At 41.5% G+C, this 16626-nt stretch overlaps 1 protein-coding gene across 4 annotated transcripts in view; it reads left to right on the top strand.

The window, feature by feature from the left end:
• The first annotated feature begins 403 nt into the window (after positions 1-403).
• Positions 404-16626, top strand: part of GRIA1 (glutamate ionotropic receptor AMPA type subunit 1) — a 327528-nt gene continuing 311305 nt past the window's right edge. The window contains exons 1-2 of one of the 4 annotated variants that reach the window (XM_073010569.1): positions 404-491; positions 3967-4104. In XM_073010569.1, coding sequence (XP_072866670.1) covers positions 4092-4104 — 13 coding nt within the window. In that variant the 5' untranslated portion in view covers positions 404-491; positions 3967-4091. Of the gene's footprint in view, positions 492-532; positions 554-596; positions 1014-3966; positions 4105-16626 lie in introns of those variants that run through there. The other 3 variants (XM_073010568.1, XM_008015072.3, XM_008015073.3) reach the window with 3 other exon arrangements.

The raw sequence follows: 16626 nt of genomic DNA, 5'->3' as shown, positions 1-16626 counted from the left end.
CCATTTCACTTGTAAAGGTAGACAGGGACTGTCAAATATCTGGTCAAAATACCTGCCAATCACTCCAGATCCTCCCTTATTTGTCTATCTGTCATTCCTTCCATTAGGAGAGAGAAAGCCTTTTTTTCCCCTTTAAATTTCCTAGGAGGGATTTCTAGGGTCTTTCCCTCAGGAATTAGTTGTAGGAATAATTGGGCCAGTGGAGTGCAGGAGATATATCCAGCACAGCCCGTGGACTCCTAGAAAAAGTGACCTAGATCAAGCAGCTGGTGGATTGAGGACTATTGTGGGGACCCCCTGCCACCTACTGACTTACAGCTGAACCCACATTCCCAGTAGCTTCAGCCTGGGGGCTGGGGGAGGGGGCAGAGAGAGCTCAGAAAGGCGAGGGAGGGTAAAGAGGACTTCGAGGTTGCCCCTTCCAGGACCAAGCGCCACGTGTCACCTCCCCGCCCCCCCAACCTTTCTTCACACACAGAAAGGAGGATAAGGTGAGGACGGAAGGCAGGGGGAATAAGTAGGAAGGTCGGCTGTGGAACTCCAAGCTGGCTCGGTGGGTATTAGCATAGAGCTTACTGCCTGTGTGAGTGTGAGGGGGAGAGCGAGAGAGAGCAAGGGAGGGAGAGAGAGGCAGGCTGCGAGGGGAGAGGAGAAGGAGAGGGGGAGCCAGCGCTCCAGCTAGCATGAGGACGGGCTTCTCTTCCCGTGCTCAGTTAATCTGGCTGTCAGTTGGTGTTAACGCTGCAGTTTAAGTGCTCCGATTCCAAGGGAAACAGACAAACCTCACTGAAGGAAGGAAGGAAGCAAGCAAGGAAGGAACAGCAGGAGGAAAAGAACAGGCAGAACAGCGAGAAGAATAAAGGGAAAGGGGGGAGAAACACCAAATCTATGACTGGACCTGGGCTTCTTTTTCGCCAATGCAAAAAGGAATATGCAGCACATTTTTGCCTTCTTCTGCACCGGTTTTCTAGGCGCGGTAGTAGGTGCCAATTTCCCCAACAATATCCAGATCGGTGAGTGAGGGGGCAGCCTGGGGAGGGACTTTCTGGGTCTGGCCAGGGATTTTCTGGGGCGTAGGGGTTGTGTACCCCCTCCCCGATACTGACTGTTGTGCTTGGCTCCCTAAAGCTGTGCTGCAGTAACAGAAGGGAGACTTGGGCTGCCAGCCAGAGGAGGGGGCTTCTCCTGATCGGATGAGGGCAGAGGGGAAGTGTTCGAACACATACACACATCCCACTCGCACTCCAGGCAAGAGCATGTGAAATGGAGGAACTATCGCTTTGGAGGAAAAAAAAAATCAGGCTGAAAGGGGTGGTGGGTGTTTAAGGAGTTAACTGTATTGCTTGGTAGATGGTGCTTGATTCCATTTTTAATGTAAGTATGTATGGTGTGTGTGTTTTCACGTGTGTGATTATATATTACATATGCACATATATATGTAATTGAAGGAGGCAGTGCTTTCTCTGCTAGGAGACAGAAAAGAGACCCTCTAGAAGAAGGAGTGAGGGGTGCTGGGTATATTGCAGCCACTGAAATAATGCCAGAAGGCCCCCACTCCAAGGCGGGTAGGCTCCCTCTCCTGCTCTGGACTCCTCCAGCTGCCTTCCCTTTGCTGTCTGCCATGCTGCGCTGGTGGTCTCCACTCCGCGGATCCTGGAACTTCCTAGCCTGCCTTTTCTCCGTTCCTTCCTTGCCCCCTCCTCTTAGATTTCCTGTCCACAGAGGTCTACCTTTTACACACACAAGCACACACGCGTACGTACACATGCTCCTTTCTCCTCCTGTTGGCCGTCCGTTATCCTTGTTACTGGGCTCCATCCTCTCAACTTAGAGGCAGGTTGCAACATGCTGCATGCTTTTCTTGTTCCCCATTTCCCCTTCTTAGTTGTTGCACTTCTGAAAGGCCCTGCCACCCTCTCTGTATTTCTGAGGGAACTGACAGATATTGCTACTCCTGATAATCATGAGGGAAAGCAAAACAAACAGGAGCAATAACGCCAACCACAAAGCATGTCCACAAGGGCTTGAGGCTTCCGTGTGACCAGGATTTCAGTGTCGTTTGTGTCCCGGAATGAAGCAAGCTGCTGTGTTTGGAAGCATCTTTGTTGGTTTGGTTTCTAGTCTCTCTTCCCTGGTAGGGAGATAGCTGCACTAGGGAAAGTTCGCATTACTGGGAGTTTGTGCCCTTTTGTGAGTGTGTGTTTGAGGGGGGACGTGGTGCAATTGATATTTTGTCAGGCATATGTGTGCTGCAGTACCCATCTCTTTCGGCCTCTCCAACTAGCTGGTGGCTTGGAGTGGTCATGGAGTAACTTGCTTTGTTTCCTGACACCTGTTAAGCTACATCCTAAAGTGTGTATGTATCTGTGTGCTAGTGCCTTACACACAAAACTTCCTGCCTTCAGGGGAGACACTTCCCTTGTAGCCCAGCCTGTAGCCTTCTACTCCCCAACCTCCCACCCCTTCTCTTTCATTCATTGCAGAAGAGGAGAAAGGGGACAGGGCAGTGTTTGGGGTGTGGTCATCTGGGGGGAAGGGGGAGCATCAGAATCAATAATTTTTTTGTTGTTTTTATTCTTTAAAATGGGGGCACATGTACATGTGGAAATCACTGGCTCTTACATGTGGCATTGTTTACATTTGTGCTTATATACTACCTATCCTTTGTGGATGGGATGTGTTTGTCTAGTGTATTTGTATATATAGCAACTGGTATAAATGCATGAGAATGTTTTGTGTATGTGCTGTTTTCTCATGTATCTCTGCAGATTTTTAAAATTATATTTAGCCCTACCTTGGTTGTTTAACTGATAAAGCCATTGCTACTGTTTTCAAAAACAGAGATTGAAGCATTAAATTGTAGAACAGAATGCTGAAAATATCATCGCCATTAGGTAGTACTTGATTCTATTCGTGTGATCTGTAACAAAAGGCTTGCAATCCATTTATTGGTTCTTAAAAATAAACACCCACTCTACAAGAAGTTAGAAGTGCATTGTGTTTGGACTGTGATTACTGTTGGATCTGAGATAAACTTCTATGTAAACATCATTGTAGTTCAGTCTCTAGAAATGGCTGATTTTAATTCACAGAAATGTAATTGATTTACATGTTGACAGTAAATACAAAGGTAAGCCATGAACTCTTGTTTCTCGGAACAGGCACCCTATCAGGCACTTTGCTATACCTTTTACTAGAATAGAACGCTTGTATCCTCTTGAGATTCCTAAGATCCCACATCTTTGAAGCACAAGGTTCCACCATGCAAACACACAATGGCAATCCCTTATGTAACAAGTCATTCCTAGGTAACTGGGATCATGAGTGGTGAAAGAAGAAGCAAAACATTGTTTGCAGAAAAACAAGTGTTTTTAGAGAAAATGAATAATAAACCTTAGGGGCAATAGAATAGTTAGATTGCATGCAGGTCTTGCTAGGCCAAAGATTAAGAAGTGTCCAAGCAAACAGTTATAGTAGTGGAGAAGCCCACAGGGTCCCAGAGCTATATTTCAATCACCCTGCAGCATTGATTAGTACCTAATTCCCGTAAAGCTCTCTGGTGAGAGATGGGGTTGATATAAGACAAAGTAGACATGACAAGAGGGTGAGGGGGCTTATGTATATGTTTATATAAGAGAATAGCAGTTCCTAGGTGGTTTGCACAAGGGAGGGAGAGAAATAGCACAAGTCTCCTGTTTTCTCTGACGTTAGCTGAGTTGAGGGGTACACAATCAAATGTCTGAGCAAAGTAATAGATATTAGAGGCCCTTGTCACAAAAAAGCTCATCTGTAGGAGCTTAAGTGTCAGCGTCCAGTTAAGTCTATTTGAACTCTCATCTCTACCGCTCAAGGCTACAGCTAGTGAGTTTGGCATGGGGAGAAGAAAAGGACTCATCTGGGGTGAGTTGTGAGGAACTAAAACCTATCTCTAGCCCATATACCATGTTGCATTTTCTTTTCTCCTAGGGGGATTATTTCCAAACCAGCAGTCACAGGAACATGCTGCTTTTAGATTTGCTTTGTCGCAACTCACAGAGCCCCCGAAGCTGCTCCCCCAGATTGATATTGTGAACATCAGTGACAGCTTTGAGATGACCTATAGATGTAAGTAATTGTTTCTATTTCTGAGATGTCTTTCTGCGCTAGACCAATGAAAGGAGGGCCTGTGGGTAGCTGGTGGTGTTGCAAAAATGACTTCAGTTGCCATTCGTCTTCATAAGAGAAAGCCCTCCAAGAAAAATGTCTAGAGGCTTCTGAGTGATTCCAGCAGTTGGCATTTTAGCCCCTGCAATGCTTCATGGAATGGATTTGCTTTTTCACTGTCAGCTAACTTTAAATGCCAGCACGATGGGTGCTTGGGTTGACTGTATCTTCCCTACCTTGCAGAGGTTTTCTGGTCCAGCTGAGAGTTTTGCACATACGAAACTTCTGAGAGACATAAAATTAAGGGTCCTGAGTTCATGAAAATGTGGTTTAAAATGCTTAAGGCGTTTCCTATCCACAAGTTAAATGGACAGAATGTAGCTTGATAAGAAAAAATAGTTGAGAAGTTGTATACGTCTGGTTCTTCATTTTCGGAAGTGACCAATAATTATTAAAACTTGGCACCTTGGTCATTTTTAAAATGGCTTGAGAAGATTGGTTGTTTAAGACACAGTTTGTAGGATGGTCATTGAGCATCAAACAGAACAAAGGTGGCCTCAAGAAGCAGAAGGGATAGATAGATCTCTGAGATCTGAATTGAATGCATTGTAAAATGTGGGCAATGAACACCATTCTGAGTTTTCCTGGCAACTAGGAATGAAAAGGAAGCCTGTGCTCACATGATTGGCATTTTATGACAGATGAAAGCATAAAAATTAATCAGGAAACACATTTTCCCTTCAGGGATTAAGCTCAAGTAAAAATTTATGGCAGGGAAGTGTGAGCTGAATTCACAAGAACAATATGAGACCCCAAACTGGATTGAATTGGCATGATAGTCTTGCTGTGTCACTGTTGACTTGGTGACTTCTGCTGAGCTGTCTGTGATGGAAGGCGTGGACCATATTTCCTTTGTGTCTTTCTCATAGTCCCGCTGGTGAGTTCCCAGTGATTCGAATAGGCTATGCTTTGAAGTCTCAAAATGAGAAGTCAGAATTATTTCTATCCCTAAGACCACTCCTAAAATAATGTTGATACAAATTCCAAGAACTATAATTATAGCAGATTTCATTTATTGAGAACTTACTGTGCATCAGAACCATGATAAATATTTTATAGTCATTTATAGTCACATTCATTACTATGTATTAAGCATTGACTACAGCCCATGTAATGCACTAATTGCTTTTCATGTGTTAGCTCATTTAATCCTCACAGGAGCTTTGCAGAGTACTAGACATTATCTTCCTTTTATAGATGAGAAAACTGAGGCTACAACAGGTTATATAACTTGCCCGAGGTTACTCAGGAAGCAAATGGTGGTTTTGAGACCCAAAGACCCATGTTTCTGGATACTGTGATAGATACACTGATTCTTATGGTAACCTAATCAACTAGTGGGATTACCCAAGAAATGAAAGGGAATTTTCAGGGTCTTGTAAGGCAGAGGTCTAATAAAGCACCTAAGGAGAAAAACTTATAGTATTTCAAACTGTAGCTGTGATTTGCACAGGACGGTCCATTGAATAAATAAGATAGCAATTCTTCATTTTGGTGATGCTGAGGCTGAAAATCTTGTCTACTGCGTTATTCACTACCCTTAAAAAAAGAGCTGAAGTTTAAATGTTGAATTGTAGTTTAATGAAACCATCTTTCTGGGAATCTAGAATAATACTGAGTAGCTATTTTGCTATCAGATAACCTTTCTTTTTTTTTAATACAGCTTTGATTAGGGTCTTTGGAAGGGGCATTTGCGTGTGGGCATCAGTGTATCTGTAAATGTTTGCATGCATATACATGTGCTCATTTATTTCCTGGAGCAGGGCTCCATAGCTTTTGTCATACTTTACAGCTTTTGTATTACTTGCTTAGAGGATCAAGAATAAATAGCTGGTGTGTGTATTCATACATGCTACTGAGAAATGTCTACAGCAGGTCTTGGTTGAAAGAGATGTGAACCGCTCTCCTAGTGTCAAGATGTTGACTGGTACAGTAAGGTAATAAAAGACAAAAGTAGGAGAAAAGGTTCTAAGGCAAAAGGTGGTGCTTCTGTCTTTTTATCTCAGCAACCTAAGACTTGCTCTCTAATAGGGTTAATGACTGTTTATTAGGGAGGCAGAAATATGATACAGACAATGTTGTTCATTTTGGTCAATTAACCTGGAGTGGATGAATCTGAGTTCTTCAACTTGATGCTGCCATCTATATACTAGTGTACAGGTTTCCATGAATTCCTGTCTTGTTCGTTTAGTTAATTCTTTAAATGTTTCTTCAAGGTATAAACTGAAAAAGATATTGGAAATACAGAGATGATAAAATGCCCTTGCTCTCAGGTAGCTTACAGTCTAGTGGGAAACATTGTTATGGGGATTATCTGAGAAGCAATAATCTTATTTTGTGCTTAGACTTTATGTTTCTTTTCTTTAGCTCCCAGATCCCAAAGGGGGGTACCAGGCAATTTAGGTGGAGATGGTAGACTGGCTGGAGGAACCTCTCTTAATTTTCATGTGAGGCTAAGAACTCTTTAGGGCTATGTTCGCTGTAGCCCACTGGTTTGGGAAAACTTTACATCTGTCCCAGTTTGAATTGAGCAGAAAATGTCAGTGGGAGCACAGCGGTTTTAGGAAGAATACACTCATTACTGATACATGGAAAACAAGAAAAGCATCTTATTCAGACTTAATTTTCTGTGCTGTGCTTTTTTCAAATCCGAATTAGTAGTTGCCTTAAATTAACTGCCCCATCAGTCTTAGATCTAGAAAATGACCTAATATTATTTGTTTTTTTCATAATTTTTGCTGTCATTTGATTTTTTTCCTTTGCATTTTGCTATTCATTATCCCTCCACCAGAGGGTGGAGAAGGGAAGGGAGAGGAAGTGTAATGGGAACTGTTCATGCTAGACATGTTAGCAGCCACGGGACTGAAAATGAGAAGAGGCGGTTGTATGGTAGGGAAGGTGGGGAAGATAGAAGAGGACTATGGCTACTGCTACTGGCCAAGGTGAGAGTTTGGTGCCTTCTTTGTGTTCAATCTGTCTTACTTCCCTTGTCTGCCATTATTAAAGAGTAAAACCATTGAATCAGCAACCCAACGCCTTGGGATCTCCTCTAAGCACTCTTCCAAGCTTTCAGGGGTTGGGTTTGGGGAGATTGTGCATAGAGAAGATATTTACTGATCAGCTACCCAGATTATCTTGGTGCCTTTGTGGTAAGTGTAAATAAAGGAATAAATGAAATCCTGATTGAGATTATTACCATTAGAGGTCTGAGTAGCATAGTTGCAGCTTAATTCTTACCTTTTAATTTATTCATCTATTTATTCATTCATTTGTTCAGCAAATACATACTGAATGCCTACTTCATGCCAAACACTGGGACAGATGCTAGGAATATAAGGGCCAGGAAAGAAGGCACAGCCTCTTTCCTTGTAGAGCTAACAGTTTAGCCCAGAGGTTCACAAACTTTAGCGAACATAAAATTCACTCAGGGAGCTTGTTTAAAGCAAGACTCATGATTAACTTTCTACTTCCTGAATCAGGATATTCAAGAGTAGGCCCTGGAGGAATTCTATAGCAGTTATTATGGGATCACATTTTAAGAAACTCTTTAATCTAAAAAGTCTTCCATCCCTTTAGTAAGCATTTTTGAGCCCTCAACCAAACCTAGGCATGATATAAAGTGCTACAAATGCAGACAACAGTAAGTTGCATTCCCTGCCCTGGAGTACTTTATCCATAGTAAGACTTTTTTTGTTCTGAACAGAGAAAATTAAAATGTAATGTTGCAAGTGCTATAGCAGCAATTTGTATGGAGTATTAAAGAGGCCTTGAAGAGTGGAGTTGGTCTCTAGGAGGTGGTGATTTAATTGAGCCTCAAGGATAAATAGGGTTATCTATCTGCAGAAGGGGTCACTAAATATAGCCATCCACAAGCCAGTTCCAGCACAGAGACTGAGTTCTGGGCCCACACACTGTGTACAAACCATGGAATTTCACATTAAAACTTGGACATCTTGTCTTGACTATTATTTTAAAATATTAAAATATCTGGCAACACTAGGGCCCAGGTCTATGTAGCCTCAATTTGCTGAGCTGGAACAGAGTAAACCTCATCTAGATGGCCTCTTTCCCAACAAGCCCATTCTTCTCATTTTCTTTACCTGCTGGCTCTGGCAAGCATTGAGTTTGCAAGCCCTGATTGATAGCACTGCAATGTTGTCTGTTTTGTGTCTTTATAGGTTAGCTTCACCACCAGAATATAAACTGCTGCCAGAAAGACCACGTATATCTATAGTTTAGTGTTGAGAACACTTGGAAATGCCCCTAATACAAATGAATAAATGTCTATAGGAGTCAGGGAATTACAAAGCATAAAAATGTTCAGAGCCTCAATGACAATAGGTGAAATGTAGCAACCCTAACTACAGTGGGATGCCCTCTGCTATGGACCTACTGGGGAAGCCCAGGGTCTTCCCAACAAGACATTAGGCACTGGCAATAGACAGATGGCCTTAGCTCTTGCCTGAGAATGGCTCATCAGCTTCCGAGTTGCAACACAGATTCGTTTTTCTTGACCTACACAATACTTTTTCATATTTGACATAAAAATCCAGATTTCTGGCATCTTTAAAAAAAACTTAGGGCATTAAGCAACCCTGGACCTACGTCCCTGTTCAACTTCTATTGTCTAGAGCTGAGAAGTGCTGCCCTTTTTAAATACATAAACTCTCAAGTTAACCAAAGTTTCCATTACTTCCTGTCTGATTGCTAGAGTAACCGAATTATGTTGTTTGGGCAGGCCCGTTAGTAGGCCAATCTGCTCACACCTGATTTATATCGTCAGCATTCATCATTTTATTATTTTGTTCTAATAATATCTATTATTTACCCTGTCAAAAATAATAATAAAAGACACCAAAGATATATAACTCCTACCCTCAAAAAATTAGTCTGTATATAGTAATGAAGAGAATGGTGGCTGATGGTGGGATAAACAAGGATTATTTTGAAGACCTACTATGTGCCAAATACTTTACATATGTTGTCTTAAGTTTTGTAACAATCTTGAAAGGTTATTATCACCATTTTGTTGATGATGGCACTGAGACTGAGAGAGATTGTGTCTTTATATTATGCAAAAAATAAAAACCTAAGCTAGTATTTAAAGCCAGTTTGTGGGGCTCCAAAACTCAATGAGCTTTCTCCCTTTAAAGATCTATGACTATGGCCAGGGGCAGTGGCTCATGCTTGTAATCCCAGCACTTTGGGAGGCCAAGGCAGGCAGATCATGAGGTCAGGAGATGGAGACCTTCCTGGCTAATACAGTGAAACCCCGTCTCTACTGAAAATACAAAAACTTAGCCGGGCATGGTGGCACACACCTGTAGTCCCAGCTGCTCGGGAGGCTGAGGCAGGAGAATTGCTTGAACTCAGGAGGCAGAGGTTGCAGTGAGCCAAGATCGCACCACTGCACTCCAGCCTGGCAACAGAACGAGACTCTGTCTCAAAAAAAAGAAAAATCTATGAATACATGGACAGAGAAAAGTACCATAGCAGTGAAATTGCCCAACAGTAGAAGTGTCACAGTGGAATTTATGATTCAAGCTTGAGAGCTAAGTCTTCCAAGGCAGAAGATATGACTGTGGATGATGAAAACTTCTTGGGGAAGGTGGAACTTTAGCAGGCATTAAAGGGTGGAGCAGATTTTGGTTGTGGAGTGGGAGGAGGGTATTTTGAGTGGGTAAAGTCACAATATTCCTCCTCGCCTCCCCTCAACCACTGCTGCATATGCTTGTTACCATGTGGTGGAGAGTTGGGAGTTTGCCTCCTGCACCACACTATGTTCTCAGCTCCATGGCAGATGTCTACAGTTCTCTGGTTAATGTTACAGTCTGATGTTGGCTCCTCCATCTTCACTCGTGTCCTTACATTAAGGCACACAAGTGTTGACATTTATCTGTGATTGACTCTTGGCCCTTATTATAATATTGATAATCAGCAGCTTTTATGGAGAGAAAAATCCTTGTAAACATTTCTTTCCCTGACTAGTGTGAAGATCCTGCTGGGATGAGTGAGCTTACTGCTCTCCTCTCAGACACTCAGGATAAAGTGACCATATAGCACATTTGGAAAACTGGTAAGATTCATGAATTTGTTCATTCATTCATCCAAAACCCTTTTATTATCACCTTCTATGGGGATATGCACTGTCACTGCCCCATTCCATACCTTTGCAGACAGCATTAGTTGATTACAGATTTTTTCCCACTGAGTCTAAACATGGCCTCAAATTGGTGACAGCTGATGCAAGAGATGAAATCCATTTTTCATTACAAGGCATTGCACTAGAAATTGAGAAAAATAAAATGCATTAGGCATTGATTTTCCTCTTAAGGGGCTCAGGTTCTTATAAAGGAAGTAGGCATAAACCAAATCTGCCTCTCTTTCTCTCTCTCTCTCTCTCTCTCTTTCTCTCTGTCTCTGTCTCCCTCTTACATACACACACACACATACACATACACACACATTCAGAAGAAGGAAGGAAAACCTTTAGTTGGAGGGATTTAGGTTTCATAAAGCAAGGACATTTGAGTTGAATTTGGAAAGATAGGTACAATGTAGATGGGAAAATATATATGTATATATTTGTACACAAACACACACACACACACACACACCTGCCTGTAATGGCAGGTTTGATGTAGTAAATAGTACACTGAGTTGAGATTTGAAGATATGGATTCAAATGCTGGACTACCTTCTTGAATCATTTAGGTATAACCTTGGAGAAACATCCCCTCCCCTGAACTTATTTATAAAGTGAAGTTCATGGTCTCTGAGAGTCCTTCTGGGGCTGCATTTCTATGCTGGCAGCATATGGAAAACACCAGGGATATATGATTAATTGAAATTCTCTACCTTTGGCTAGCGAGAGGGTCCCTAAACAAGCTAAGAGTCTAAAAGCTCTAGACTTCCCTTCCAACAAGTTGCACATCCAGGGTGCATTCTGTATGCAAATACTGAAGCATTAAGCCTACTTTGGGGCCTCAGATGAATTCATTCAATATTTAACAAATATTTATGGAGTGCTTACTATTGTGAACAAAACTGGAAAGCAGCCCTGTGCTCATGCAGCTCACCAGCTAATAAAGGAGGCTGCCATTAGATGGTCACACGAATGAGTGTATCATTATAGGTTGTAATAAACAATCTGAAAGAAAGGGCCATGATTCCATGAAAGCATATACAAAGGAACCAGCTCTGTGCAGGAGGATGAATAGGTGCTTGAGCTGAGGACTGAAGGCTTTGGTGATGCAGTGATAGGAACAAGAGGAGTGTTTGAGAAGCTTCCTGGGCAGAGGCCTGGCCAGGCCTTGTAGACTCTGTTATGGATTTTGATCTTTAGCTCTAACACTAAAGAGCCCGTGGAAGAGTTTTAAGCAGAGAAGTGCCATGGTTAGATTTCTGTTTTCTCTTCAAAAATCAGATGCTTGATAGTACTTTGCCAAATTCACGTTTCCTGAAGATGTTTGGCTTATGTTTCAATGGCCTTGTTTCTTTACTCCCATCTCCAGTTTGGGATGGAGTCTGGCAGATGGGCAGGAGGATGGGGACAGAGGCCAGGGAAAGGGAAGCTGATGACTTGGTTTAGGGGTGCATTGTCATCGTATGTGGCTCTGTGTGCCCATGGGCATTCCTGGAGATTGGAGGTTGATCCAGTGCAGTGCCTGGAGAACTGGTGAGGCTGTGTGGAGGCAGGGATTCATTCAGAGTCCTCATTTATTTTAACAAGTAAGACATACATAACACTGAAGCTCAGCCTCTGTTCCAACCAGACAACTCAGTGGTCTTCAAATTCACACTGCCATTTCCTTCACTTGCACTTACAAACTGCTCCTTCCATACTGCTCTGTTGAAATTCTGTCCTGGTCAGCCCTAGCTCTTATTTTACCTTCTTTATTAAGCCTTTTTTCTCTTTCATATTCACATGGTCTTCTGCCTCTCAGCCCTTTTTACCATCCCCCTAGCAATGGTCACGCTTATCCCCAGGTTTTACTCAGCTGAACACTTGTTTTACCTGCCCAACTGGACTAAGCAATGTGAGGTCAATGACCTTGTTTACTTTAGCTTCCCATCACAGTCACCACCACAGAATGGTGTTCAGTGGTGCTAGATGCATGAATGAATGAATGGCAGTGACAAGAATAAGCCTGAATCATTGCTGCTTAGAGTAATGCTTTTGAAATTATGAGTTTTGAGAGCTCCAACAGGCTGTGCTGTAAATACCTATGGATGGCTGTTGTTGTGTTTCTGCAAAGTTATGGGGCTGAAAACCAGGTATAAGTCAAATTGAAAGCTCATTTTAGCTCCCACTTGACTATTGTCATGAAGGGTCCTAAATAAGGTACAACGTTCCATTTTCTAAATAAAGAATTTCTGATTCAAGCCCTGGGTTTGCCATTGATGTATGAGCCTTGTGTGCATCTTGTGACTTTGGTGTGTCCCAGCCTACTGTCCAGAGAGCACAGGGAAGCCCAGGGCCATGGGAGGTCCAGGTTGAGGAGGCAGGCAAAATTGGGGCTAATGAGGCAGTTGGAGGCTAATGAAATTGATACCCAATGTTTAGGCATGTTTCCATGTGTTCATTGTGTGGAACCTCTAGGATGAAAATAAAGTTTTGAGAATAGCCTTTAGTTTGTCTACAAAAGTAATATATGTATTAAAGAAAGCTACAGGAATAGAGACAGCAAGCAAAATAAAACGTGTTTAATTATAGTACTAAGGATACATTTTCCATCCTTTTTTTGAACTTAACAATTTAAACATTAATAGATTTATATTACTATCATATAACATGATTTTTTGCATATTATAACCTTTAGGCTACTTTCATTATTGCACATTCATTTTTTATGGTTTCATAAAAGCCCACTGTACATATGTACCCTAATTTATTTAAGCTGTCTCCTTTTATGGGATATCTAGTTTATTTCCCTTTTTTCTTGAAAACAGCGCTGTGATGATTCTCTCCATAAAATTTTAATCATTTGTACATATTTTGTTATGATTTTAAGGGTATTATAAACCCAGTAGAACAATTTCCTATGAAATTGAATAGAATTTCTAGTATGTGCAGAACTTGAGATAACTTGTTTAATGTGAGTTCTGACATTGACTTACCGTATAACCTTGAAAAGCTTTTATATCCAGTTTAGTTTCCAGATGTATAATGTGGGGTGCTAATACCTGATTCTCAATGTTATTAGAACAGGCAAGTGTCATTATTTGTATGAAAGAGTTTTAAAAGTCAAACATGCTAGGCAAATGCAGGGTAATATAATTAACCAGGCTTCTTGTCTATTAGCATAGATGCACATAAGTAAAATGTAACTAATTAATTTTTAGTGTTTTCCTAGGAAGGTGGTCATTACCCATAAATGAATCTATGTTATGGATAGGGAAAATTGAAATCTTAAGGCTAAGTTTATCCAAGATCTAAATTTATAGCGACACTAAGTCTGAAAGCATTTCTTTTCACTTATGATTCAGTCCATGAAAATGGACTAAATATGTGGATCATAGACTTTCTTTGGCTTAAGAAATTACTGTTTACAGAAATAAGGGGGAAAGCCCATTTGAGCAGTAAGCAGCTGGGACTCTTTTGGTGGCAGGTGACAGAAACCCAACTAACTGGATAGTTTTAACTTCAGGTATAGCCAAATTAAGGGACTGATTGATGTCATCAGGACTGAGACATGCCCTCTAGATTTTTTGGCTTAGCTTTTCTCTAAACTGGCTTTGCTCTCAGGCATAGGTGTGTCACATATCATATCCTACTGCTGGCAGCCTTCACCTGCCAAGCTAAAAGTCCAGTAGAAAGGAAACTTCTCTTTTCTCATCAGTTCCACAAAAATCCTGGACCTGACGTCACTGGATAAAACTTAGGACACATGCTCATTTCTGGATATAACACAGTGGCCAGGATATTGTATTCTTTTGCTTGACATAGGCCTAGTGAAAGCATCATTTTTAGAGCTTGGGGTAGTGAGAAGGACCAAAGGATTGTGGATTTAAGCCAGTGCACCAAAACTATATGAACATGGGGGAGGAATAATTCCCTCAAAGAGAATCAGGATGCTATTACCAAAAGAATGGAGATTGAATGCTTAATAGGCAAAATAGATACATATATTTTTTTTTGCCTATTAAGCATATATATACTATCTATATATAGATGCAAATGTATTTATTGTCTATTTTATGTATTTATTGTAAATAAATACATTTATAATACACATATATGTATATATATTATATATATATTCTATCTATCTATCTATCTATATCTATATCTATATCTATCTATCTATCTATCTATCTATCTATATATATATATGTCCCTCATTGCACATCTTTTCAAAAAAGAAAATTCAGACAGGCTGGGGCTGAACCAATGTAGACAAAGGGTCAGCATGCTAAAGCCAGAAGAGCCACCAAAGAGACAAGGACATACAAGGGATTCTGGTAAGGCAAGATCAGAAGCCAGGACAAGCAAAAGGTCTGAAATTCAGGCTTCTGAGTTAATCAAAGCTGCAGGGGTCTTTGGTAATCTCTGTCCAGCCAGGAGCAAACCTGTGTTCACAGAACAGTTAGAAAGTGCTAGCCTGGTCTCTCCAGGCCACTGTGACAATATGTTGGGGCTGTCAGCTGTAAACTGTCTGGTGATCCTGAGGCACCTATACTCTGTCCCAGTGACCAGGACATTTCCTGCTCTACTCAAACACTCAAGCTATTGTGCACAAACTCTTTAACAGTCCCAGTTGGAATCTTGGCTGCAAATCTGATGAGCCCACACCACCAGATGGTACGTTCTCCTAATTGGATCCATCCCCTCTAGTTTTTGGCAGGAACGAAACCTTCCCTATACCTGAAGAGGGGACAGGGAGAGCCAGGATCAAATGAAGGAGGCTTTAACTTCTGTTAAACAAGCAGAGATCTCAAGTTGGCTCCTGTCCAAGGCAAACGGGGCAGTATGGTTCTTTTACACAGGTCATGCATTTACAGGGGACTGATATCCTGACTAACACTGATGAGACACAAGACTGCAATGGTTAAAAAGTGGTTTAGCTACAAAGGTCAACTGATTTGGGGGAAGGTCCATTTGTTTATTCAGTCATTGATATTTGTGGAGCACTGTGGTAGATGAGATTATTGTTTGGCAATTATTTATCTCTCCCTCAAACTCCTTGGGAAAAATATACCTTCCTGCTTTATTAATGTCACATTTGGTCATGTGACATGCTCTGGCAACTTAGATATTAGCAGACGTGTTTCAAGCAAAAATTATGAGAAGAACATGCCCCAGAGAGCCTGCTGGTCTCATGAGAAAGATAAATACACTAAGTAGAAGTGCCCCAGTCAACCCACAGCCCACAGACTAAAGTTTGAAGCAGAGCTCTCCCAGCTGACCTGAAGATCTGTGAGTACTGTAGGAAATGCTTGATATTATATACCACTGAAATCAGAGATGGGTTGTTTTGCAGCAATAGCTGGCCAATAGAAGCAACTAGTGTGTGTTCCGCACTTTGCTAGGCATTGAGGGAACACTGGAAATGACAGACATGGTCCTGGTCTCCATGAAGCACTATTATAGCTAAGAAGATAGACAATAAATACATTTACAAATAAAATATATGTAGAGAGGTCATTACTAGGGTCATAAAGAAAATAGGATGTAGTGACATCACCACTATGGTAGAGAAGAGCACCTTCTTTGAAGTAGGTGGTCAAAGAAGGCATTTCAAAGGAGGTGACTTTTAAGCTCAGACATAAAAGTTGGAAAAGAGCCAAATGAGAGTAAATTCCCCTGTGGAATGTCAAAACCCAGCCCCATGGGCAACTTGGATTGAGAATCTTGGTCTAGGCAGAGAAGAATGAGGTGCCCTGGAATAACCCCTGTAAACTAGGTCACTCACTTGTCTTAGGGCAGGTGCTAATTTCTCTCTACCACATCATATGTGCAAGTCAAGGGCTGGCAGATACACTTGTTGCCAAGACTAGATGGCCTCAGGCATTGGAAGCCACTGAGCATAGCAAGACAGAGGAGGAGGTATGCTAGGGCATTCCTAACAGTGAGGTGATGGAATTGGCTATACTTCTTGGCCTGGCTCCAGAATAGTCAAGAGTTGTTGCTTATTAGGATGACAAGAAAGGTGTGTGTGTGTGTGTGTGTGTGTGTGTGTGTGTGTATGTGTGTGTGTTCATGCATATATTCATTCTTTCACAGAGGAGGAAAATGAACTAGATGGCTTCTAGATCCCTTTCCAAGTGTGTGATTATAAAAAGGATTCTGAGATTTAAATTATGTGTGAAGGAAATGTTAAATTGAAGAACTTCATCTTAGCTCTGTGCCAAGCTCCATTTGTTAATTGAGGTGGTTAATTAGAAAGGAGTCTCCCGTGAGCGAGCAGGATAAGCTCCAGC

Source organism: Chlorocebus sabaeus, chromosome 23 (genome assembly GCF_047675955.1).
Source record: "Chlorocebus sabaeus isolate Y175 chromosome 23, mChlSab1.0.hap1, whole genome shotgun sequence".
NCBI classification, from domain to species: domain Eukaryota; kingdom Metazoa; phylum Chordata; class Mammalia; order Primates; family Cercopithecidae; genus Chlorocebus; species Chlorocebus sabaeus.
This window is presented reverse-complemented; position numbering and strand designations above follow the sequence as displayed.